The sequence below is a fragment of the Neodiprion lecontei genome, chromosome 2 (assembly GCF_021901455.1).
Source record: "Neodiprion lecontei isolate iyNeoLeco1 chromosome 2, iyNeoLeco1.1, whole genome shotgun sequence".
In the NCBI taxonomy this organism is placed as follows: domain Eukaryota; kingdom Metazoa; phylum Arthropoda; class Insecta; order Hymenoptera; family Diprionidae; genus Neodiprion; species Neodiprion lecontei.
This window is the reverse complement of record NC_060261.1, coordinates 11039646-11066223: the sequence shown is the minus strand read 5'-3', so window position 1 is coordinate 11066223 and position 26578 is coordinate 11039646. Positions and strand designations below refer to the sequence as shown.

The 26578-nt window shown below is 36.6% G+C and overlaps 1 protein-coding gene across 1 annotated transcript; it reads left to right on the top strand.

Moving 5' to 3' along the window:
* Window positions 1–958: 958 nt before the first annotated feature.
* On the top strand, window positions 959–13828 carry LOC107227458. The gene is made up of 12 exons (XM_046730466.1): window positions 959–1220; window positions 2135–2371; window positions 2548–2940; window positions 3953–4175; window positions 4388–4607; window positions 5218–5494; window positions 7446–7685; window positions 10003–10239; window positions 10416–10808; window positions 11976–12198; window positions 12411–12630; window positions 13243–13828. Exons 1-12 carry the CDS (start codon window positions 981–983, stop codon window positions 13520–13522), a joined length of 3183 nt encoding a protein of 1060 aa, XP_046586422.1. The 5' UTR covers window positions 959–980; the 3' UTR covers window positions 13523–13828.
* The last annotated feature ends 12750 nt before the right edge of the window (window positions 13829–26578 follow it).

Here is a 26578-nt window from a genome sequence, read left to right as displayed (position 1 = left end):
CAAGTCTAAGTGCCGTGCCATGTAACTGTTTTCCATTGAAAATGCACGTAAAAAATCATTTTCAGGAACCGTTCAGAAAGAATATTTGTATTCCAAGGCCGTGTGATGCTCATTGGAACAATCGCGTTTCTGAGATTTGGAAAAAATCTATGCTTCAATAATCCTTTTTTTTCTGTTGATATTCTGTCGCGAATTTTTTCTCCAAACCCTATTTTGAAACTCATGTTAGCTAATCTGATAATCTTTATCGCATATATCACTTTAAGACTCTTTTATGCCTTACATTGATATCAAAGTTAAATTCGTAAAGTAAAGTAAAGTTTGACAAAGATTTACATACTCACTCTTTTAATTCCAATAGTCGCAGTCATAAGAATTCAGTTGTTTGTCTAGTATTTTTTTAACGTCAACTTTGATTTTGGAGAAAAAAGGAGGGAGAGGAAGTGAAACAGTCGAAAAAATGTCAACTGAAGCAAACTAATTGAGAGATTGAAAGTGGCGGTTTATTATGAAACGCCGATGTGAACTTTTGAAAAATATTCCAGTAGCTTAACTTTTTTCATTCCAATTTACCGTTTCGAATTTTGATTCATACGGAGAATTCATATTCTTTTAATGAAATCCAACTTAATTATTGTCTTGAACTTTTACTATGATTCTGTTACGTCATTTAGTTCTTTACTCGACCGTATACTGATTCTTTCTTATCGCACCGAGGAATTTCGCCTATTATAGACAGACTTGGTATTGGTAAGAGTACACAAATATCCAAGTGGACATTGAACCACACGTATTTACCAAATATGACAAAAGTAAATGGTTCGTAACGTTGCTTACAACATAAAAAGAAGATTGTATATGTAATTAGCGGTTCAAACTATTTTAAATCAGTCTTCACAGACTCACAGTTCAGCTTGCGTAGTGGCAGAGGACGATTCTGAATCTGTTTATAGTTCGTGTTCGCCTACGTCAGTTGAAAGATGGATCACTCGTTCTACAGTTCCGTGATAATTGGACTCTTCGTAATTTCATGCAACGCACCTGTTGCATCGACTCTGAATATTTTGGGGATATCAACGCTGCCCTCGAATTCTCACCACATTTGGTTTTCCGAACTCATGAGAGGCTTGGCGCGAAATGGGCACAATATTTACGCGCTTGGTCTCCGCGAGACAAAGTTTGACCAAGATGAAGGAACGCAGAATCGAACTCAATCTTTCGTGAGTTATCGCTTGTTACGTTGAAAAAAAGTCTTAAATTTTTTTTTTCCGAGTCTAGGGATTATAGAATATTTAACACGCTTTCCAAGTACTAAGTTTACAAAACTTGGTCTCGACTTTCTTAATACGATTCCAAGTTGTTATTTATCTGCCCGGGGGTAAAAAAAGATTTGAAAAATCATTGGTGGGGAGAAGATTAAAGGCAATGTTTCTGAAGAAATATCTGAAAAATTTTGGCGAGGTAATTATAAACTCTGGCTATCTTAGATTTGATGCTGATTACTTTCACGTAATCGGAACACTTTTGGAGGTTTTAATGAAAATTTTAGGATGTTTCCAAAGTTCCAATGAAGAAATTGAGATTCGAGGTGACTTTCGTCTGGAAATTAAAATTGAAAATACTTCTACAGATATTTCAAAAGTCAATTGAGGAAACGGAGAAATGATGAAACTAATTCAGGTGATTAGGAGGGAAGTTTTTGAGTGATACTGTAGAGGAAGTTCTGGAACATTTGGTAAGGTCCTATTTTTTGCAATTTTCATGAGAATCTGTGCCAGTATCTGAGAACCGTTCATAAAATCTCAACAAAATCTCTGAAAGTGTTCGAATTACGTAAAAGTAATCGGAGTGTAATGAAAGACGATGATATGTTCGTAAGGCTTTTTCAGAACTTGTCAGAATTATCATAATCACGCAGAATTTTGTTACGATATTGTCGAAAATGTATTTTCATGAAAAATAATTTTAGTCCCTCGAGATGTCATTCGTGGAATTATAATTTTGTAGCCTTTCAACCCAAGATTCGTGGTTAATATGTTGACCGACAAAAATTAAGAAATTTCAAACGAATAATTGCAAAAACTTAAATAGACTTGCAGATAGTAATTTGGTTGACTTTTGTTTATAATGACAGGTATTCGAGAGCGTTATAGACGATTTTCACAGAAGCCCCGTGTTTTCCCCGGTAGAATGGTTACGATTAAGTGTAACGGAGATTTCGTGGCTGAACCACAAAGTAGGTAACGATATGTGTGAACGACAAATGGCGACCGACGGTGCGAAGAGGGCCTTAGAAACGGTCAGACAAACGAGGATCGATGTCATAGTTCAGGACTTGACGTATGGCCAGTGTTTTTACGGGATGTGGGAGGTAGAGTAAAACGCCTTCGGACTAAACGCGAATCTAGGAAGATTCAACTACTAATCCAGTCAAAAGACTTGAAAAAATGAATCGTAAATTCGAGTCCCGCTTGTGATTCAAAAACCTCCACGCTTATTGAATGGCAATGAACCAACTCCTCCCTTTTGTCCGTTCCGGTGTTTCAGATTGTTCAAGGAAATCCAGCTATAGTTGGATTCACACCATTCGGCGCACCTAATTGGGTAAAAGACGTTGTGGGGGGCAATAATTGGCCAGCAATCAGGACCTTTCCTTATTTCCGGCAAACTCAGCCGTTCAGTATTTGGGAGAAGACATTGAATTTTTTTTACTACGAGCTTGACGACCTCTTTCGCGAATTCTACTACATGCCAAGACAGCAGGAACTCGCTGAGAAATTCATTGGCAGAAAGATGACCAGATCGGTCAGCGAAATCGAGAAAAACGTCAGCATCATGCTGACGAACAGCTACGCGGTCTTAGATCCGGCAGCATTTTTACCTCCGAACGTAATCGAAGTCGGTGGATTGCACATCAAGGATTCGAAACCACTGCCTCAGGTAAATATCGAACAGCTTCAGGCAGGTAAAAAGAGAGCAAAAGCTGTGAGTAAAACGGTTCGATTTTCTGTTTGTTGACGCAAAATTGGAGGATCGCCCAATCGATTTTGACAGAATTTTTGCCAACGTGTGCTCATGTTTTCGGAAGTCGAATAGGGTGCACAGTTGTCTGAAAAGCCTCGAGTTTTCTTGTCGCATAAAACATTTTAATCTAGCTCAAAAACTGCTACTTTCATAAATGAGTTTATGATTAATTCACGAAATGCTGGACTGATTCTCACCGAAGTTTTATTAATTATAAGTGTTGATATTTTTCTTGCCTTATTCTGGGAATCAAACAAATTCACTGAGACACTGTTTTTCAATACGTTGGCATCGTTAAGTATTTAATTTTACAATATTACATCGGTATTAATCATGATCAACAAATAGCATCTGTTTCAGAGAATTTGTAGAAAACAGTCTTGTCAATTCCTATACTTCCAGTCACGTATTAATTTTTCTAGGTTTGACAGCTCTTCTTTATTTTCCATTTTCTCGTTTCGATGGATTTCTTAAATAAATTTCTTCGAAAATTGTACCATGCTTGTTTCACTTGTTTATTCTTTTTGAAAGTACTGATTAATTGGAATGTTCTTTTTCCATCTGAAAATTTATAAGCCGATTAGAATGTGCAAAAAGCTGCTTATCTTCGCCATTTTACCGTCTGAGCAAGAAAGTTTTTCTACATTTCGCTAGATTCGAGTAGCAAATTCCATTTTATAATAAATTATTGTGAATATTTATGAAAGGACATCTTTTCAATTATTGTCTGGGAAACTAATCTATTCTACGAAACATTGATAGCAAGTGAATTTCAAATGATTGAGAATTTTAAGTTCATTTTTTTGCCACATCCTATAAAAGTTGGATAGTTTCTGCGACTCATTTTTGTTCCGTAAATTGTATATTCGTTACACTGAAACTGCAAGCTTCAAGCTTGATGTCCTTTAATGTTTTATATTTAAACCAGGATATTCGAAAATTTCTCGACGATGCGGAACACGGCGCAATTGTAATATCATTCGGATCTAATATACAAAGCAGCACCTTGGAATCGGACAAAATAAAAATAATTCTAGCTGCGCTAGGTCAGCTGAAGCAGCACGTTTTATGGAAATTTGAGGCCACTGACTTGCCGGGCAGGCCAAAAAACGTGATGATAAGAAAGTGGCTGCCACAGAACGACGTTTTGGGTGAGTAATCAAATGTTACGGGCGATTTGTCGACCAAATTCGGTCGCCTGCTTTTGTCGCTTATACGTTATTCATTGACTGAAATTTTAATTTCCCTTGTCCGAAATTTCGTTGAAAGTTTTGAACGGAACAATGCCAAAACGGTTGCCGTGTAACATATGAAGCCGAAATCGTAGGACCGAAATGTAATTGAACAATTTCTTCGCACACAGCTCATCCAAAAGTCCGAGTCCTTTGGTCTCATTCTGGACTTCTCAGCACTCAAGAGGCCGTCTGGTGGGGAGTGCCGCTGGTTGGAACGCCATTTTTTTTGGATCAGCATATGAACATTGACTTACTCGTCAAAAAAGGGGTTGCGTTATCTCTCGACTACGAGTCTCTTACAACTGAAACGATTTTGGAAAGACTAAACAGAGCCATTCATGATCGCAGGTGAGAGATGGCTAAAAAAATTGAGTCACTTTCAGTTTAATGTCGAACTGATTTTTGACCGAGAAACGGCACCCGGTTATTTCGAACATGAATTTTCATGTATCTTTTTGACCACAAAGCTTGCGTTTTGAATATCTTGCGATTCTTTCATTCAAGAATGCATCGAGTCGACGGAGTTCAAAACGGCAAAGTAACAAACAGACGTTCGAAATTAATGGGCGAATCAAGTTTCAGTAAGTTTATCAGACAACTATTCACTCGGCGGAGAAAAAGAGATTGAAATTTTGGGAGTGTCGATCGAAGTAATTCAGTGACGAATGATCTGAGACGGGTTACATCAGCGAATGGCTCATGAGATCAAGAGATCGGTAGATGATCCATTCACAGACACAAGAATCTATTTTTTTTTTGAAATCGCACGTATAATATACGCGGTTTTCTTCGAAAAAGAGAAAGAATCGTATAATACAACTGTAAAAGTAATTGATAACTTAGCTCTTTTATGCAAATACATCGCTTTGTTTTTTTTTTGCTTCTCGGTGTTAAGACGACGTTTTCAGGCCTACTCACTTGATTCAATAATCAGACACGATGAATAATTTGTTTTCAGCATTACCCGCCGAATGAAGGAGCTTTCTCGAGAGTACAAGGATAGGCCGATGTCCCCCTTGGATTCGGCTGTTTGGCACGTTGAACATGCGTCCCGTCATCCTCGAGGGCCGTTGAGTTCCCCTGGGAAAAATATGAGCCGCATGGAGCTCAATCTCTTCGACGTTTACGCAGTTCTGGCGGTTACTATTCTCGCTATTCTCTGGATTACTCGAAGTTTAGTTAGAGCATCGTTCTACTTATTCCATCTTCGGCAAAGCCGAAAGCTGCACATTGACTAGACTACAATAGGTAAATAATTGAGTCATAATTATTAACAGTTTTACACTGTGATTTGTGTACATTGGTTTCACTAATCATTCATTTGGACATAGATCTCTTATTTCAATTTCATTGTTACTGTTTTCCATCACGAGCCCGTTGTTTTTCAATTAGCGTGTTCTTTTGTTTATCAAATCAAAAAGTCGTGAGTTCTGGACGAAAGTTTGAACTTTAACCTTGATCGGTCATTAACTGTAGGCAAAAAGGAAAAGAAATATGAGGTGTAAGGTTGAGGTGAAAAAAGATCTACTATCCAAAAATTATATCGTCTCGGAATTCGGAGTAAATTTTTCGAGCCTTTTTTGAGAGATTATGAGCACCGCAAAACATGTCACCGAGCGAAACGGATGACGTTATTGTCATTGGCTCTGTTTTCTGTTGTTAATGAGTTCCAATAAACAATAATAATGTCATTTTAGCTGACACTTTACGCACTTTTGTAACGAAAAAAAATCCTAATCGAATTGAATGACTGGCATCCGGAATATAAATTTCCAAAACTCTCCCACGTTTTTAGCTGCCTGGTTTTTACCCTTTGAACGAAAATTGTGATAAGTCCGAGTGAGAAAAAGTCACAACTGTGTTGCTTTGTAACTAGTTCCTTATATAACTTTCTGAACATGAAAATCGAATTGAAAATGTGTTTTACAAAGTTTCAGAGATGAATGTTCAGGTTGAAATCTAAAACGATTCAACTAAATTTCAATCGCGCTATGTTAGTTACCACACAACTTTTCAAAGTTCATAATTGCATTATAGGTGTTTTGATTAAAGTAATTATTGCTATTGCCGACATCTTCGGGTAATTTGTTACGTAATCTACCCTGAAAAACATTGCTGTCTTATGTGTAAAATAAATGGTATTGCGAACGATTGAATTAGACGGTGAAAGTGCAAAATCATACTTACAGATGTCAAAATTTATTATTCAGCCAATCTTTATGCAAAATTACGCCATTACTTTTATGCAGAAGGAAAAACAAGAAAACAAAAATAATGGTGGAGGGTACATGTTTAGCAAAAATTAAGCAAATTTCAAACGATTTCGATTCAAAAAACGTGACTCTGTGATTCAAAAAAGTGAACTAAAAAATTTTATCGATCCAATAAGAGTAAGAAGGGCAATTTGTTCATCTTTGTTAATATGATCAGTTGGAAATTTTTAAATAATTCAAGTTTTTTTCATTCGTGTATACCGTTTTTGATTCTCTTTTGTATAAAGAGATTTTTTTTTTATACCATTCAACTCAATCGATTTGACTTTGACTTCTTCAACCACAGCTGAACTCCTAATTGCTTTATTGTAGACAGTTTATTTTTAAACTCGGTGTAAAAACTGATAAACTTTTATTGCAAAGGAATTTTGCTTAAAAAATGCGTAGACGTCAACAAAATCACTTTTGTTGGGACAGACTGACTTTGAGAATTATTCAGAGTCTGCAATTATCAATGACAGTTCACAAACAGTTTCCAAAAATACTCACATGATAAAAAGTTTACAGGTATATATTACCGCGATAAAACGAATCTGCTGCACACACATTAATAAAATTATACTTTGAGCGAGTACGAATGATTGCGTAAATGTGCATTAATGTATCTCGTAAGAACACAGACGTGCGAATGCACAATTTTTCGCCGTCGGCTATGAGAAGTTATTTGCATTCTCGACTCGCCTATCACGTCTCGTTCGTATTAGTGAGAGTGTGAATATAGGTATGCAAGCAGAAGTGGAATCGCTTACAGTGCATGGCGTGTGCGAATTGAATGATTAAAATAGATGGGTCAAAAAATTGCTGCTGCCCGACGAGGCGAGACGATTCGAGGTCGAGCATATTGCAGTATCAGCTTGCAGTCCTTACAGAGTAGCGGATCCGTTAGTTCGTGTTCGCCTACGTCAGTTGAAAGATGGATCGCTCGTTCTACAGTTCCGTGATAATTGGACTCTTCGTAATTTCATGCAACGCACCTGTTGCATCGACTCTGAATATTTTGGGGATATCAACGCTGCCCTCGAATTCTCACCACATTTGGTTTTCCGAACTCATGAGAGGCTTGGCGCGAAATGGGCACAATATTTACGCGCTTGGTCTCCGCGAGACAAAGTTTGACCAAGATGAAGGAACGCAGAATCGAACTCAATCTTTCGTGAGTTATCGCTTGTTACGTTGGAAAAAAGTCTTCAATTTTTATTTTCGAGTCCAGGGATTAGAGAATATTTAACACGCTTTCCAAGTACTAAGTTTACAAAACTTGGTCCCGACTTTCTTAATACGATTCCAAGTTGTTATTTATCTGCCCGGGGGTAAAAAAGATTTGAAAAACCATTGGTGGGGAGAAGATTAAAGGCAATGTTTCTGAAGAAATATCTGAAAAATTTCGGCGAAGTAATTATAAATTCTGGTTACCTTAGATTTGATGCTGATTACTTTCACGTAATCGGAACACTTTTGGAGATTTTAATAAAAATCTTAGGATGTTTCCAAAGTTCTAATAAAGAAACTGAGATTCGAGGTGAGTTTTGTTTGGAAATAAAAATTGAAATTACTTCTACAAATATTTCAAAAATCCATTACCAAAACAGAAAAATGATGAAACGAAATCAGAGATGGACTGTCCATAAGCCATGTATTTACTTTGAGGAAGGTCGAATGAGGGGGGGGGGAGGCGATGCAAGGCTACGCTGACAATGAGTTACATGGCCACCGGGGGAAGGGCCAGTCTGCGATACGTGGTTTTATAATATAGACGGAGAGCTAGCGACCAAATCGGTCATGTGGCTTCAGCAGTCATAAAACTCCATTAGATACTTGCCTCAATAACCTTTTCGGATAGTCTTCGTGCTGGCAGGCCGTGGGCGGTGGGTGCGGGTGTAGGGGAGTCGGCAAAAAAAATAAAAAAAATGTGGGCTCAGCAACTTTAATTTTTATCGCAAACAGTCACTCTGTACTCTGACCGATTTGGTCGCTAGCTCTGAGACTATAACCCATGCATTCTGATTAGTATCTGACTGAAACGTGATTCTCAACCGAAACCGTAACCGAAATCGAAACTTGGTATGGTTAAGTTAAAGATTGGTTGAATTTTCATTATACCCTGAAATCTAGTGTTTTTTCTAGCTTTGTAACAGATTATTCGATCGGGTTAAATAAAAAAAAAACTACAATTTATTAAGACACCACTTTATTTTTGAAATACAATGTAGGTACAAAATTTTCAACACGAAAACCATAAAACTACAACTTATATCAATTTTTAAGTTTTCAATGATGAACCAATTAACAACAAAAAAAAACAAACAAAATTCTTGAAAATACTCACCACTGTTTTCACAGAATCAGAGACACACCTAACGATTAAACGCCGGCTGGCGAACTGAGGTTATGCTCAACAAGCGGTGTAGACTATACGAGGAAATCCGTTTCTCGAACATACCCGAGAATGCCCGACACGACACGAACGTCGGTTTCGGCCACAAATTGGCTGAAATCGAAGCTGCCGCCACCCTCACGGAAAAAAAACCACAACTTGGGTGTAAATTCGTACCCCCAACTCCTAGATAATGCTAATTTCCCATAAGAAGAAAGTTAGAGGTACGAACTTACACCCAAGTTGGAGTTTTTTTCCGTCAGGGCGAAATTAGCATTTTTTGCCGAAAGTGGTAGAAACCGGAACCGCAACTTCGGTCGGTATTTAATTTTCATTCGGTTTTTCGCGCGCAATATTTTCTATTTGGCAGTCACGGGTTTCAACCACGTGCTTGACAGGTACACTTGAAACTAAGCTTGATTATCACCAAAAAGTCGAATACAAATCTTTTACCGTTAATAATGGTTTGAAAGCGTGGCTGGTTCCGACCATTTGTTCTTACGGATGTTTCGAATAATAAAAATTTGAAAAAAAACTGCTTGTGTATTCATTTTTGAATGTACAAAATTTTTTTTTAAATGGGCGGGAGGGGGGGGGGGTGGTAGTGGTAGCTCAAAAGTGTCCAAAATAGAGCTACGTAGTTTACTGATAATTCCTTAGGAGGGAAATTTCTCAGCGGTATTTTGGAAAAAGTACCGAAACAATAAGTTCCTATTTTTTGCAGTTTTCGTAAAAATCTGTGCCAGTATCTGAGAAGCAATCATACAATCTTCATAAAATCTCTGAAAGTATTCAAACTCCGTGAAAGTAAACGAGAGAATATAATGAGAAATCGTAAGAAGTTCGTGAGACTTTTCCAAAGTTTGTCGGAATAATTAAAATCGTTTCGCAATTTGGTGAAAACTTGTCGGAAATATTTTTTCATCACAAATGTTTTAGCCCATCAAGTTGATACGCGTACCGTTATAATTTTCCGGCATTTCATCTCTGCATTACTGGTTAATATATGGACGATAAAATCAACAAAATGTTGAACGGATAATTGCAAAACGTTGAGATACTGATGCGGTATAAAACTTTTGTTTTTTAATGACAGGTGTTCGAGCACGTTATGGACGATTTTCTCAAAAGCCAAGACTTTGCCCCAGTAGAATGGTTACAAGTAAGTGTGACGCAAATGGCGTGGCTGATCCACGAAATCGGTAACGAAATGTGTGAACGGCAAATGGCGACCGACGGAGCCAAGAGGGCCTTAGAAATGGTCAGACACACGAAGATCGACGTCATAGTTCAAGACTTGACGTATGGCCAGTGTTTTTACGGGATGTGGGAGGTAGAGTAAAACGCCTTCGGACTAAACGCGAATCTAAGAGGATTCAACTACTAATCCAGTCAAAAGACTTGAAAAAATGAATCGTAAATTCGAGTCCCGCTTGTGATTCAAAAACCTCCACGCTTATTGAATGGCAGTGAACCAACCCCTCCCTTTTGTCCGTTCCGGTGTTTCAGATTGTTCAAGGAAATCCAGCTATAGTTGGATTCACACCATTCGGCGCACCTAATTGGGTAAAAGACGTTGTGGGGGGCAATAATTGGCCAGCAATCAGGACCTTTCCTTATTTCGGGAAAATTCAGCCCTTCAGTATTTGGGAGAAGACAATGAATTTTTTTTACTACGAGATTGACGACCTCTTACGCCACTTCTACTACATGCCAAGGCAGCAGGAACTCGCTGAGAAATTCATTGGCAGAAAGATGACCAGATCGATCAGCGAAATCGAGAAAAACGTCAGCATCATGCTGACGAACAGCTACGCGGTTTTAGATCCGGCAGCATTTTCACCTCCGAACGTAATCGAAGTCGGTGGATTGCACATCAAGGATTCGAAACCACTGCCTCAGGTAAATATCGAACAGCTTCAGGCAGGTAAAAAGAGAGCGAAAGCTGTGAGTAAAACGGTTCGATTTTCTGTTTGTTGACGCAAAATTGGAGGATCGCCCAATCGATTTTCACAGAATTTTTGCCAACGTGTGCTTGTGTTTTTGGAAGTAAAATAGGGTGCACAGTTGTCTGAAAGGCCTCCAGTTTTCTTGTTACGTAAAATATTTGAATGTGGCGCAAAAACTGCTACTTTTATAAATGAGTTTGTGATGAATTCACGAACTGCTGGACTGATTTTCAACGAAGTTTTATCAATTATAAGTGTTGTTGTTTTTCTTGCCATATTACGGGGATCAAACAAGGTCATTGAGACACTTTTTCCAATATGCTGCCATTGTTAAGTATTTCATTTCACAAAATTGCACCGATATAGATCATGATCAACAAAGAGTAATATTGAATAGAGAGCTGAAAATACGAAATCTGTTTCAGCGACTTTGTGCAAAATAGTTTCGTAAATTCTAATACTTCCGCTTACTTATCTCTTCTTAATTTATTGCTATGTATACTTCAGTTTTGCAATGGCATTAATTTTTTTAGGTTTGACAGCTCTGGATTTATTTTCCATTTTCTCCTCTCGATGGATTTCTCAAATAAATGTCTTTAGGAACCGTACTATGCCTGGTTTACTTGTTGATTACTCTTAAAAGGAGTGATAAATTGTAATATTCTCGTTCCGTCCAGAAATGTATACATTGATTGAAATGTGCACAGTTACTTCTGTTTGCCATTTTACCGATCGAGCAAGCAAGTTTTTATACATTTTGTTTGATTCCAAGAGTAATTCTCATTTTACTGTATATAGAAAGTATTTCTGAAGGAAAATCTGATTAATTGCTGCGTAGATTATCACCTCGGAGTTGATAATTATAGTAACTTTGTAACATAAACAAAATGTGGACATAAAATTCATTCTCTCTAATAATATCGAAGGTTCTGGAAAATAGCAATACCAAATGAATTTCAACTGATAAATTATACTAAATTTCCACTTAAGTTTTTTTGCTATATCCTATGAAAGTTGGGTAGTTCCAGCGGCTCATTCGTATTCCATAAAATTTATACTCGTTACACTGACATTGCAAGCTTCAACCTTGATGTCTTTTAATATTTTATGTTTAAACCAGGATATTCGGAAATTTCTCGACGATGCGGAACACGGCGCAATTGTAATATCATTCGGATCTAATATACAAAGCAGCACCTTGGGATCGGACAAAATAAAAATAATTCTAGCTGCGCTAGGTCAGCTGAAGCAGCATGTTTTATGGAAATTTGAGGCCACTGACTTGCCGGGCAGGCCAAAAAACGTGATGATAAGAAAGTGGCTGCCACAGAACGACGTTTTGGGTGAGTAATCAAATGTTACGGGCGATTTATCGACCAAATTCGGTCGCCTGCTTTTGTCGCTTATACGTTATTCATTGATTGAAATTTTAATTTCCCTTGTCCGAAATTTCGTTGAAAGTTTTGAACGGAACAATGCCAAAACGTTTGCCGCGTAACATATGAAGCCGAAATCGTAGGACCGAAATGTAATTGAACAATTTCTTCGCACACAGCTCATCCAAAAGTCCGAGTCCTTTGGTCTCATTCTGGACTTCTCAGCACTCAAGAGGCCGTCTGGTGGGGAGTGCCGCTGGTTGGAATGCCATTTTACCTGGATCAGTACATGAACATTGATTTACTCGTCAAAAAGGGGGTTGCGTTATCTCTCGACTACGAGTCTCTTACAACTGAAACGATTTTGGAAAGACTAAACAGAGCCATTCATGATCGCAGGTGAGGGATGGCTGAAAAAAATTGAGTCACTTTCAGTTTAATGTCGAACTGATTTTTGACCGAGAAACGGCACCCGGTTATTTCGAACATGAATTTTCATGTATCTTTTTGACCACAAAGCTTGCGTTTTGAATATCTTCCGATTCCTTCATTCAAGAATGCATCGAGTCGACGGAGTGTCAAAACGGCAAAGTAACAAACAGACGTTCGAAATTAATGGGCGAATCAAGTTTCAGTAAGTTTATCAGACAACTATTCACTCGGCGGAGAAAAAGAGATTGAAATTTTGGGAGTGTCGATCGAAGTAATTCAGTGACGAATGATCTGAGACGGGTTACATCAGCGAATGGCTTATGAGATCAAGAGATCGGTAGATGATCCATTCACAGACACAAGAATCTATTTTTTTTTTGAAATCGCATGTATAATATACGCGGTTTTCTTCGAAAAAGAGAAAGAATCGTATAATACAACTGTAAAAGTAATTGATAACTTAGCTCTTTTATGCAAATACATCGCTTTGTTTTTTTTTTGCTTCTCGGTGTTAAGACGACGTTTTCAGGCCTACTCACTTGATTCAATAATCAGACACGATGAATAATTTGTTTTCAGCATTTCCCGCCGAATGAAGGAGCTTTCTCGAGAGTACAAGGATAGGCCGATGTCCCCCTTGGATTCGGCTGTTTGGCACGTTGAACATGCGTCCCGTCATCCTCGAGGGCCGTTGAGTTCCCCTGGGAAAAATATGAGCCGCATGGAGCTCAATCTCTTCGACGTTTACGCAGTTCTGGCGGTTACTATTCTCGCTATTCTCTGGATTACTCGAAGTTTAGTTAGAGCATCGTTCAATTTATTCCGTCTTCGGCGAAGCCAAAAACTGCACAGCAACTAGACAACAGTAAAAAAAAAAATAATAGTCATAATTTTTAACAGTTTTACACTGTCACATAATAAAATCAGTTTCAGTTATTATACATTCAATTTGTTTTTCGATTTCCTTACACCTGAGTGATACAAGTAAAACTGATTCTGATTCAATAATTTTGGAGTGTACATTTGCACTTCGTTTCATACATTTATAACTAGTTAGTGGTCAGATATGCGAAATGATCCACCCCTACACATAATATAAAAAATGAGATTCCTATAAGTCATGCGTGCTGAGTTTATAATGAAATAAATGTACATTAGAAGTTCACGACCACAATATTCCCAAACCTCGTAAGCGTTGCGCAGAAATTTTGCAAGATACCTTTCGTCGGGAAATTTACAGTTCTTGATACAAATTCACGTGTAGGTCAATACTGGCGTTCAACTGACGATGCAACAGAGCGCATTGTGTTTATCTCTCGTTAATTTACGGAGGATCAGCCGTCATGGGTTAAATTGGCCCAAGATAAACGGGTATTACTATTTATTATTACTATTGTCAACCAATATTCCACCGACAATCGATAATCGTGGCTTTCTATTTCTACAAGAGTTACCGGCCAATATGCTTGCCACTAGAACCTTATCTGGAGCCGGAAAGGGTGTTTGGTGAATTACAGAGCTCTGTAAAAAATTGACACGCTAATCAACGCACAGGCAACTATAATCCAATCACCAACTTTCCAACAATACCCATGGTTCGCCTAGTTTGTTACCAAAATTTTTGTTTCATAACATATTTACAATATTCATGATGTACGTACCATTCCTCATTCAACAATAACTATCAGATCTTGAATCATGATATTTTCGACAGTCTGAAAAGTAATCGAACTGAATTCGAAACTTCTATGCGTGCCAGAAATGAAGAACAATTTTTTCTTCCGAGGGCCGTTAGATAATGTTTCGCAAATCATTGCTTTTTTTCATGTAAAATAAAACATCGTAATAGTGAACGTATTAAATTTTCGCAAGCTCAAAATGTAGCTTAAGGCGTAATATTTTTTTATTTAATTCCATTTTTTTTTTTTTTGTTTTTTTTTTTTATAAAAATATTTTACTCGACGAAAATTTAATCTTTTTATTACAGAATGTATGGCGCTCGTTTTACGAGAGTAGACGTGAATTGTTGCCAACCGTCGGAAAGGTTTACGGACTTGGGCAGCTGGCCGTGTATGCACGCATGTACGTACATGTACGGATGGCACTGATCGCTAAGATTGTAGCTTTTAAGGAGGAGTAGAGGATACCGATTTATTGCCGATAAACTTCCCCATCAGCCAAGTGACAATCCAATTTTAGCATCTACTTTTCTCGATATCAAATAAAACATTGTTGACTTGAATTTTTCTATTTTACAAGTTTACCGTAAGTACTTTGTGCATATCTGTGTGTTTTTTATTAAATATAAGTACAATTTATAAAAAAAAAACAAAAAAATGTAGACCAAAACTTCATGTGTATTATTAGGTATACAATATATTACAAACCAAACTTTGAAATTCGTGACTTTAATACTTCTCATTCAATAATAGGTTTATGTAGTGTTCCTCCTTCGATATCGTTCTTTATTTTCTAATCATACCAAAGTGAGACTAATTACGGCACGAGGGATCCGAATCAGTACACAAGAAAGAAAAGTGAAGTTTCCCGAACCCCTTTCGGTATTTCCACTCCAGACTTTCTTTCTTTCTTTTTTTTTTTTTTATTTATCTAACAACTTTTTTCACTTTTCATCGCTTTTTTGAAAAGAGAACTGTTGCTTTGGGCTAGAATGGCTATTAGTGATTTCAAGATAATCTTGCGTTTCGTGAGGTTACACGGACTCAATTATCTCCTAAACGGTTGTAGATAGGATCTGAAATTTTCAGAGTTTTACTCGGCTACTGGGCAGGATGAAAACTTCTCGTTCTTTGTGTTTGAAATGAATGTAAGACTAAGAAGTATTATTTTTTAACACTTCGACGTTGTCTCCCGGGAAATTATATTTATTGCTCGGTTATCGTAACGGATGAAACACCAGTGGCCAGATTTCTGTATTCTTGATTTTAAAACCTATCCGAAACGTGTTGTTATCGCGCGAGCATATACATTTTTTCGAAAATCTGGATGTAATGGATTAATACCTAAAAATGTCGTATAATAGAAAAAAATCATTGAAATACTTTTTATCCGGCAATTTTACCGTCACTGAAACACTTTCTTTCCAACATATTGGCATCGTTGAGTATTTAATTTTATAACGTTGGACCGATATTGATTATGCTCAGTAAATGGGAAATACATATTAAATAGACAACTGAAAACAAGAACAAAAATACTGTTTTTACGACCGTAAGAAGAGTAGAAAACAGTCTATTGGATAAAATAACTCATTACGGAGTAAAATAGAACAAATTTACCAGATTTATAACCAGTTTGAAGCGATTTGAAATGATGCACCGATATCTGTTCGTTTCATTTTAATTTCCATGTTTTTTACTAATCTATTTCCAAAGAAATATTCGGTGCTTACGGACGTAACAAATTGACGAATAGTCAATCAAGTACACAAAAATCTCGCAATGAAATTAATCAAAGTATCGATCTATGGCTCGATAATTTCCCTAAAATGCCTAAAGAGTGTTCTAAACGTGCCGGCGAGTCTATCGCAGGATCGTACTGACATTTTCATTGTAAATCTGTAAGAGACTTTGCGTTAGACAAATAGCCGAGAGATTTAATAAATATCAATCGTTCATTCATTCGTTCATTCATTCATTCTTCTCCGTATTCACTCACACGTTCGCGTCTGCTACCAAAACCCCTAACAGATTTGATTGCTGCTCTGCCTCTCTTGCCGCGTTCGGGTATCTCATTCTCTTTGTAATTCTCCGGAGTAGACTGAATAGTGCGCTCTTTTCCTTAAGCGATCGCTGAACCGTTCGACGCGAAACCGATTCTCGGATTGTGTTTCCTCGTTCAATTTTCACGGTCCCCTTTCCCTGTATCTATGTAAGGTACTATGCTTGCAGTATTATATAGTGGAATTGGTTCGCTTACGGGTGTAAGTCTGCATTGTGCAACGTTATTGTTAAAGTCAGTCGTAACTCTGATATTCGACGAATTGATCAATAGCATTTTGATGGCTTCTGATCATTTCAAATTGTTCTACGATAGGATGTCTTGTTCGGAAGAAAAATTCTTCCCTGTACTCTTTCCTGTAGGTACAAGACTAATTGTCACCCGTAGAAAAAAATTCTTGAAAATTTTTATCGGAAAACGGTGATTCATGGTTATTGATATTCAGTTCCATGGCTGAACGGCATATTATCGCTTAATTAGAAATTTCACGTATTTTGGTGATGATCATCAGAAAACAGACGACATTCTAGCGATAATGTGCAACTTGACAATATTTTGGCGACTTATAATCTTAAAACTCTGAACAAAAATCAATTGAGATCGATAAAGAATTATAATTTCATGTGTTTGTTGTGGGAGTTTCAGACTGAAACTTTTCTCAACTGAAAACCCCATTTCCTGACGCGAAAAACTAGAAAAAAGATTTTTGTTTGAAAGAAACGAAAGACAGTAACTCCCCAATTGGAAAAATGATCAGCATCAAAATCCCTAGCATGCATAGTTTCAGCTATCGCTCGTAACTTGTAATTTCCTGCTCAGTTTAGGGTAAGAGGTACAGTAATGTTCACTAACGGGTTCCCAGTGGCTTACCAGTTTTTGGAATCAAAACATCCTTTCTATCGAAATTTTATGCGTCTATGATCAACGTATCGTTACTTTCTCTTGTCATTTTCGTCGCTAGTCATTGTCACATAAAATTTTCTATGAAAGGAAACTCGTTCCATTGTCGTTTCCAAAAAAATAGTGAGCCACTGGAGCCCATGTTACATTTTGAAGATCTAACAGTGGCATTATAGTTAGGCAACGGGTGATAAAATTTTATATAAAATTGTAATAAATATGTTGGTGAGCTCGTATATGCTTCAAATCTCAACTTGAATCTATCGAGAAGAAGTCGTGCATCAACTCGATCGAACATACTCAAAGATTCGGTACATTCGTTGCGGCCTTGTGTGCATAGATTTTTCACAATAGATTAGAGTGGAGCTTCTTATATTTATATCACAGTACTTGAAATTATCTGCCAATATACACAAGAGTAAAAGTGAGGTTAGAAACCACATTATTTGATCTAGGAACTATACACGTAGTATAATCACTAATTTTCACTGCCTTGTCAAATTACGCCCCTGTAGTTCGATTGCATATATATATATCATTTTTCTAGTGATTTCACTGACGAACTGATGCGATGACAATGCCATACATGCTGGGATGCGAAGGTGTAAAACTGGCAGAATACTGATCATAAAACTTACGTCACATTTATCACAACATCTGGGATATAGAGTGAATTCATAACGACTGCATTGGTCCGTCGCGTGCTAAAATTTAGTGCGCACGCGCTACAATCCAAGAGCGGCTGTTTACCAAGACAGCCAACCACTCACTTCAAAATTCCCTAGGCTTCAGATCCGTTGATTCGGAACTAACTCGGAACCCGTGGGACGGCAGCCTGATGCGATACAGCTGTTGTTATGTCATTTGGTAGAGTTCTCGTTAAGTTACAGTTGCGTTGCATTTGTTATACGAGAGTAACCAACATTAAGTGTTGCATTATAGTTATATTGATGAAATGTAATCGAGATCAGGCTGCTTTGTGGGGATCATATTGTGTAACTGAGAATATACTTTGTTTTTCTGGATCTGAGATCGTTAGCCTGTTCTTTCATCGAAAAAAGTGTAGAGAAAAAAATCCCTATAAGGTATGAAAATCTCGACAGCGAGAGCGACAGATGGCAGCACAGATGGCGGGAAATTAGAAACTTGTCTTTACATTGTAATCTCGCAAAACGATCAGGTTCTCGAATAATCACAATTGAACTTCGCTGACAGGTAAATTCGTTTAACAGTTCAACCGTACTGCAAGAGTGTTGATATTTCAATGTACGCTGATTGGCTACGAGGTATTCGTACTCTGGATGAACGAGGGCAAATATTAGGCGCCGATAAGTGATATATCGTTTATTTAACGGTACATGATTCGCCCATTAAAATTCTTAAATCTATCGTGGCAGCTGTTCGCGATTGAAAACTGATTAAAGGCCTATATTACTATAATTCGAGTGTCTCTAAAAATCGAACCAGCGATTTCTAAATGTATGACAAGTTTTCGTTATTTTGGGAAGTTTTGAAAAAATGACAATTTCTATTTGAATTTTCGTTAACCAACTTTACATTATTACATGCATTTTCACCAAACGAAACAGTCTTATGTGGCTCAAAAATTATGATGGTACAATATTTCACTCACGACTTTTAATCGATTAAGTTAGTAAAAATTTCATTTAAAAATTGCCATTCAAAACAATCGATTGTCATTTTATATCAGTGCTGTGCGATTAATCGATGAATCAGCAGCTTCGATTCGATTCATTTTTTCGATTAATCGACGATTTCGACTGATCAAATCTAAGTCATTATACATAGTTTCGCAAAAATCGAGTAATTCGATTTTTCCCTTGGCGAAAGTGAGATATGTTATAATTTTCAGAACTGTTTAATCGAGGTAAAATTGTATAAAAACTACAATTTATCCGATTATTATGTCTGTAAACAATGATCAATCACCTCGACTTTGAAGTCTAATAAGTGATTCGGTGGTGATAACGAAGATAGAATAAATGGCAAAACTGGAAACTCTATCCGCAGATAAAATGTCATCTCGCAGCTTCAGCCAAGTTTTTAAATTCGTCCGCTTTAAGCGTAGAATTTAACATTCTTCTGAACCCTTTAAAACTGACATTTGGTGTAACTGATTTGAAATAAGACTGTTCAAAAAATACGAGTAAGAAAACAGAGCTTAAAAAATTCAGTTCCACAAGTTGGAAGAATTTAAATAACTGCAGTAATTTTCGAAGCCGTGGCTGCAACGCAAAAAATTTTTTCATTTATCGATCGAATCAATGGTTAAAGAAAGTTTCTGAAAATAATTTTAGCCAAGGAGCACCGGGTAAGAATTATTCTTATCTACCGAATACAGAAGAAATTTATTTGTTACAATGCTGTTCTATAATCGTTGAAAACGGTTACGAAATTACGAAGGATTTTCAATGTACTTTCTGTAATCTTAGAATTCTGTCTTATTAATGTGAAAAAATAATATTTCCATAGCTGGTAAGAAATTTACCTTGTAAATATTCAATTTTTGATCGGAGAAAATGACGAAGCGTAAAAAAACATTCGCCTAAGAAAAAGTTAACTCCTTCCTTACGTAGGTAACTCGGTAGGATTGTTGAATATGTTTCAAACCGTTTTTTCAGTTATTCACAAACTTGATTTCATACGAATTATACAAAATGTGTTACAGAGAGAGTGAGAGATACTAACGATGAGCAACAGTGTAATTAAAGGTCTCAAGCCTCAATCACAGAGGAGTTCAAATCCGCATTTAAGGGGGCGGGTGAAGTCAAGTCAATTTCCGGTGTAACATTTCTACCAACACCGATATTATCTGCTAGGGTAGGATGAATAACGCGAGCCTGCAAGCACAAGCTGAAGTCAACCAGACTCGCTTCCTGTTATACAAATCTCGCGCTTCCGTCGCCTCCATAACTGGATGCATACGCGTATATTTGCCGTAGAAATCGAACCGATGAAGGCTGCAAACCGTCGCCATTGGTAGCTATTTCCGGCAATGATTCCATAATCAAATAAATGATGCGGCAAATAAATGATTTTTTAAATACCGATCCGAGAGTGTGATTTCGCAAAAGATTCATTCCAAAAACTGTGTAATTGTAGATGTCCAATATACCATCTGTCAGTGAATTTTTATTCCCCTGAAATATTTTAGTAATTATGGGATGTTTTCAAGAAGATTGATAATAATTTCATTGCGATTCTGATGACACAATTTATAATTTTATTACCAACTCTTAGCAATATTAAGAATCTTTTCAACTATTCCAGCGTTTTTCCAGATGGCTTGTGTAACGCAGGTAAGAGTCCCTCAGCGGCGGCGTTTCATTGTGGGAGGGTTGAAAAATTAAGGCACGTGTCTCTACTGAACTCACGTCTCTTACTCCAATTCCGTAAAACTTGCAGAGCGTATAATTTTGAAGCGAGTTTTTGTACGTATATGTATATGTACGCAGGTTGGTGTGTGAAGATACACACGGCATGCTGACGAGGTGCTGGCAATGAGTATAGCACGAAAAATAATTTTTTGTTTTTTTTTCAACACCTTGTATATATATGCGCGATGTATAGATTATTTAGAGGTTTATGTTTATATATTCTGTTTATTTGCCGTTGCAACACCGAAAGAACGATTCGATTAAGCAAACCGTTTTTCACAAATGGAAAGAAATAAAGATTTTATTTACAAATCGAATGACTTTTGAAATTGAAACGGTAATTTTGAAGTAGCTACGATTGCATGGCTTTGACGGGAATTGACAAACTTTTCCATTGTTACAACAAAGCATAATTATTCGAGGATACGAAAATGAGACATTGGAAAGAAATGAGAAAAAGTGAAACAAGATATAAGATACATCACGTAGATGTCATTTTTTAAAATTTTTATGGCTTAGCCACGTTTTGTGACATGGATTTGATTTTGAAAGGATTTTATAAAAACCAGATGCTATCTTCCCATAACATACGTTACGTATGTGGGAAAACTTCAAGCTCTACGAAATAGTTTATAACTAGATTCAAGAGATATTCTTACGCGAGAATTTTTGTCTTTCTTTTCTTTTTCTTTTTTTTTTTTTTGTTTGCTACATGCAACAAGTTTTCGTTCACAAACCATGTGCATGTGTACTGAGAGGTTCTCTTAAAAGAACCTGCGCGCCATTAAGTTTATAGGTACGCGTAGCCAACTTCGTAAAAATGTTACTAGCATTGCGGGCAGATCGACCGATGCGTAATGGATCGCGACTACGCCATATGCGGAGACTTTTCAGGGTGTGTTCCGCAACTAGTTGGCAGCACTGAAAATTCCCTATGACAAAGGCAGACCTGGTCGCGAACGCAACAGAGTAAATGAGATAAAACTGTACTGACAGTACTGGGAGCTAATTTCGGAACGCACCGTTAATAGCCGAGAGATTACGGTTTACCGTCACTTGTCAACCGTTCGATTCTAGGGAATTTGCATTTGTCGGCAAAGGTTCGCGTCAGGCTGCGACAACTGACGTCGGCCAATGAAAATTAAGCAAGTTGTATCGCGCGTGCGCTACGAGCAGCGCCTTTCGAGGAAACCTCTGCGCATATATCATATACGCGTGTACGTGTGCGCAATAAAGAAAGAATAGGTTTATACGCAATGCGTTTTAATGCTGGACCTCGACATTGTAATCAACTCTGGAAGTTTGTGCTCGTGGGTCACAGCGGGTGGCCAATCACCAGATTGGATCATGAATGAGCGGAGAACCGCACAGTTTTTGCCCACCCCGGGTTACCGGGTATACACATTTAGTTTTTGCCACCTCAACTGCAGCCGGATTAGAAACAGTTTGATTCAAATGGAATATGTTAAACAGACAAAACGTGCGCAAGTAGAAAATACTGCAGCATAACTGAGGGGAAAAATTGTCGGATGCGAATCGTTGCCGAAGAATTTTCAAAAGAATTTTTCATTTTTTTACTTTTTACTTTATTTTCGCATCGCAAATTTGTTCGGTAGTTTCACTTCAATCAGTCCAATTTTACGATTTGCCTACGATCCCATTAATTGTAGAATACCTGAAATATTATATCAAAACAATTAAATTCAGTGGCGCATAACTTTGGTAATTATCGATTTTTTTTTTTTTTTTTTTTTTGCAAATCGGACTTACAACCGCATGCGAAAAAAGTTTCCATTTTCGAACCGAGCGATTTCTTTCCGTTGTTCAAAAACCATTCTTTCAACGACATCGTACAAAAATCGAAATATCAGGAAGTATGCTGCGTTAGATTTTTTTGAAGAAAGTAAACCTGAAACATTTTATTTGAAAATAAGAAACTCTTAGTCGTGAGAAAAATGGCTGAACTTTGATGATAATTATTTGCGTACAAACAACCTCCTGACATTTTGATTATTAATCGTAACGAATGAAAAATCGAATTAAAATATAATCAGTTTACGTTGCTTTAAATACTTTTTTTCCCCTTCCGAATGAACAAATCATTTTTATTATTCAGCTCTCTGACAAGAAATAAATATATTTTATCATCATAAGACGTCGATCAGTTCGGAAAAATATTTGTCCGAAATCTGAAAATCCTTTTTGAAAAAATGATTGGACTAATTTTGTAACGTTAAGTAACTGCAGTGGATTGAACATTTCCTTAACACTCTTCTGTATTACAAGAAACTTCAGCCTTTCGAATTGACGATTATGTGGAAGTTACGACGATCTATTTTAATTCCATAATTACGATATTTAGAAACTATCGTTTCCGACACATTCGCGAGGAGCATCCTTAACAAGGTGGCGGTGATCTTTTTTAACGAAAGCGTAACTTCTCTCCCCTAGAAGTCCATGCATGACCAGCGTCGTAAGAAACGCTGAGTCCTTGAAAAGGGGAGCCTTGGGGGAATCCTGGTCGACCAAGGATTCCCCAGACCTCGTTGCAACGGATATCGTCCGTGAAACTAACGCCGGCGCATAACCTTCTTCTTCTTTATCGCGACTGCTTTTAATGCGTAACGCCGAGCGATTTCGACACGTGTTAAAACGCGAATCGACTTGATTCCAAGTATAATCAAGTCGTTTTTGATCGAAGGATCGAATTAGGTAAAAAACATGCCGACAGCCGATTGAAGTCAGCTGGATTATTTCAGTATACATTGTATTTTTGCGGTTCAACTGACGTGGGAAATATTATCAGATGTTTCTTTATCCTTATTTTTCTGTTCTTGAAAGTGATTCGGAAAACACACCATGTTTTCGATCAGTCGAGAGAATAATTCTGTATAATTTTCCGGGAATGTTTGCATCGTTTTTATCAAATTGCAGAAATTCCGGGAAATAGTAAAAAACTTTTTGGAAACAACTCATATTCCTTGAAGACTTTATTTTTTACTGTATATCTAAAAAGCTCGAATTTTTTAAGATATCCAACATTTTTTTCTTAGTTAATCTGTGGATAAGAACCGAATGAATTAGCTTCGTTTCGTAACACATCGTATACATTTTATTTTCGAGAATTGTTGGAATTTTTTTTTTTTTCCAAAACGCGGCTGAAAAAAATCTCGACACACGTCTCTAAATAAGAAGTAAAAATTTTTTTTCAAATAATAATCACGAAAATCCGTTATAAATTTTCAAGATCTATATGAAAATTTTTCCATAAATCCGACGAAATTTCTTTTCTTTCTAAAAATTTATACTCATCCAAAAAAAATTCCAATGAATTGATCAAAATTTTTCAGAGATCTTTCAGAAAATGTCAGAAATTCAAATCGAAACCTTCTGAAACTTTGTGAAAAAAATTCCCGAATCTGTCGGAACTTTGAAAATTGTGAGTGAATTTTATTCCGTGTCCAATTGCCAATGTGAAATCTTCACAAAATCTCCCGGCAAATTTTCTGCACTCGTTTTCCACTTGATTGCACACGCATCACGGACACTCTGAGTATCCATGCAGGGGTCAGTTTGCAGGATAAATGCGCCACGGGGTGTTTTAATATCAGGTGTCCAATATTGGACCCTGACGGTACACCAACGAGGCATCAAAAATGTTCAGAGAAAAGATTGGCAGACCTCTTACCATGTGGAAAATTACGGGTGTACGCGTATGGGGCATTCCATGACAATTTGACCAGGTTTTGACCTCTCGTTATCAATTTTGAAAATTTTTTCGGCTGTAAGAAACACCTTTAAAAGCTCCATATTTATTATTTTTCACATTTTCATGTAACGGTTGTTGAGTTATGAATATTCGAGAATTTTCTTAGCGACACAGTTTTTCAAAATTGTTGAGTCATTTCTTCTCCGTTTTTTCCTCACCGCTTTCAAAATTGTACATCCTTGAAAAAAACGTTTCAGCATTTGTCAAATTATGAAGAAAATCTCAAATGTTTTGCAACTGTTTGATAATCAGAACAGTTTGAATTAGATGGAAGGTGAAATTACTTTGTTCACTATTTTTTATCGTATTACCGAAAACTTTTGTTTAAAACATTTTCACGCTTTTCACGAGTTCAACGTGTCTGTTACGGCAACTGAAAACAATACGGAATTATTCCGAAATTTTTAAGACGTTGAAATATTGTTTTTGTTAATGAAAAAATTCTCCTAAAACTGTTTTACTTCCGATCAAAAAATCCTCAAAACTTGTTCGCAATTTTCGTTTCGGTTAAACTGACGGATCCGAAGTATAAATTCAGTCCGCATTTTGGAATATAAAAAAATAACGCAAGCCGGCACAGCGATGAGAATGTTTCTCATTTTGTTTCCGATGATGAAACGAAGTCGTTCGCCGAAATTCAACGGTTCTTTTTCTTTTCCTTCGTCCAATTTGGCTGGGCTAACAGCTGCCCGCATTTTCTTTCCCTGAATACTCGGACGAGTACCGTATTCCACAGTTATGCACATCTAAATATTGATTTTTCGGTCCACTTGAGTAATTTCTTGAAAAAACGCAAGTTTCTTTCCGAATCTTTGCTGAAACAACAAACTCTTTAAGACTCTGCGAAGGGCGATAACTTCGGTGGTTTCGAAGTTATAGATAACTCATTACTTCGCAGGATGGATTATCATCCTGGGTTCAAACCCGCGGGATAATATATCCGAAGGGATAAGTTTCTTTGTTCGCATTTGTAAAGATTGAAAAATGATTGTTTAATTGTTGTAACTCCAATAATTACCGTTTCATTGTAATTTGTGCTACAGGAATTCAGTGCTACATCAAAAAACAAACAAAAAAAAAATAAATAATACGCTATTCCGAATTGACAAACTGATTCAACACAATGTTAAATCACGAATGATTCAGTTCTGCTGATTTTACTGGACAGATTTTTTGGAGTCCTTCCTAAAAACTCTTAAAAAGAAGAAAATTGAAGAATTAATCAATTAGTAGCTGTCATGATGTTTGTAAATTTGACTAATCTTCATCGACCGAATATATTTAGTAAGCTGTATGATACAATTTAGTCGAATCTAGCAAGAAACGGTTCGATATTTTAACAGTGCCACGAAAAATGCATTATTTAACTAAATTTACTAAATAAAAATTGAGATTTCGCATTTATCAGTATGTGTTGGTCAATGAAATTTTTTTTGTAACAATGAAAAAATTATTTGATTAATTTTGGTTATTTGCAACAAAATATTCTGTTCCCACGAGGAAATTTTATGCAATATGCGTCTGAAAGTGAATTATTTATTAAAGCAGCAAATGTGTAAAAATTACACAAAAAAAAAAAAAATTATATACGATTTGTTTTTCAATTTCAGTATTTCTTTAAACAATAATCGAGTTATTTAATCTGTTTTGAATGTCACATTTTTCCAGAGTACTTTTTAGAATTTTTTTTTTTTTTCTAATTTGTTTTATATTAAAAATTTTGCTAATATTTATGATGAATATTCAGAAAATTCACGTTCATCATTTTATCGAATATAACATACGGTTGTAAAAGTGTAAAATTCATTCGCTTCCGAAACTTTATGGATACAGATTTTCAAAGTTCTTTCAGAGCGTTTTGTATATGAAATAAAAACTCGGTACTTTACTAGATTTGTATTTTTTTAAAAAAAAAGTAAAAACGGTTTTTCCGATTGTACATAAAATTATACGAAATGCTAAATAGCTAAATTTCATCTGGATTTTAACATGTAAATTGATTTGATTCATCATGGAGATTTATGTGTTTTTCACGCGTTGCGGATTTACTTCGTAAAGAACCTAAATGATGGATTAATCCCAGAATTTCGAGGGTTTCGCTCCAAAT

What these genes read in the sequence shown, in the direction of transcription:
- LOC107227458 (XM_046730466.1), top strand. Translation starts at nt 981, where the DNA reads ATGGATCACTCGTTCTACAGTTCCGTGATAATTGGACTCTTCGTAATT. An exon ending in GCCACAGAACGACGTTTTGG is followed by an intron (nt 4,176 to 4,387) that starts GTGAGTAATCAA and finishes CTTCGCACACAG; the next exon opens with CTCATCCAAAAGTCCGAGTC. An exon ending in AGAGCCATTCATGATCGCAG is followed by an intron (nt 4,608 to 5,217) that starts GTGAGAGATGGC and finishes ATTTGTTTTCAG; the next exon opens with CATTACCCGCCGAATGAAGG.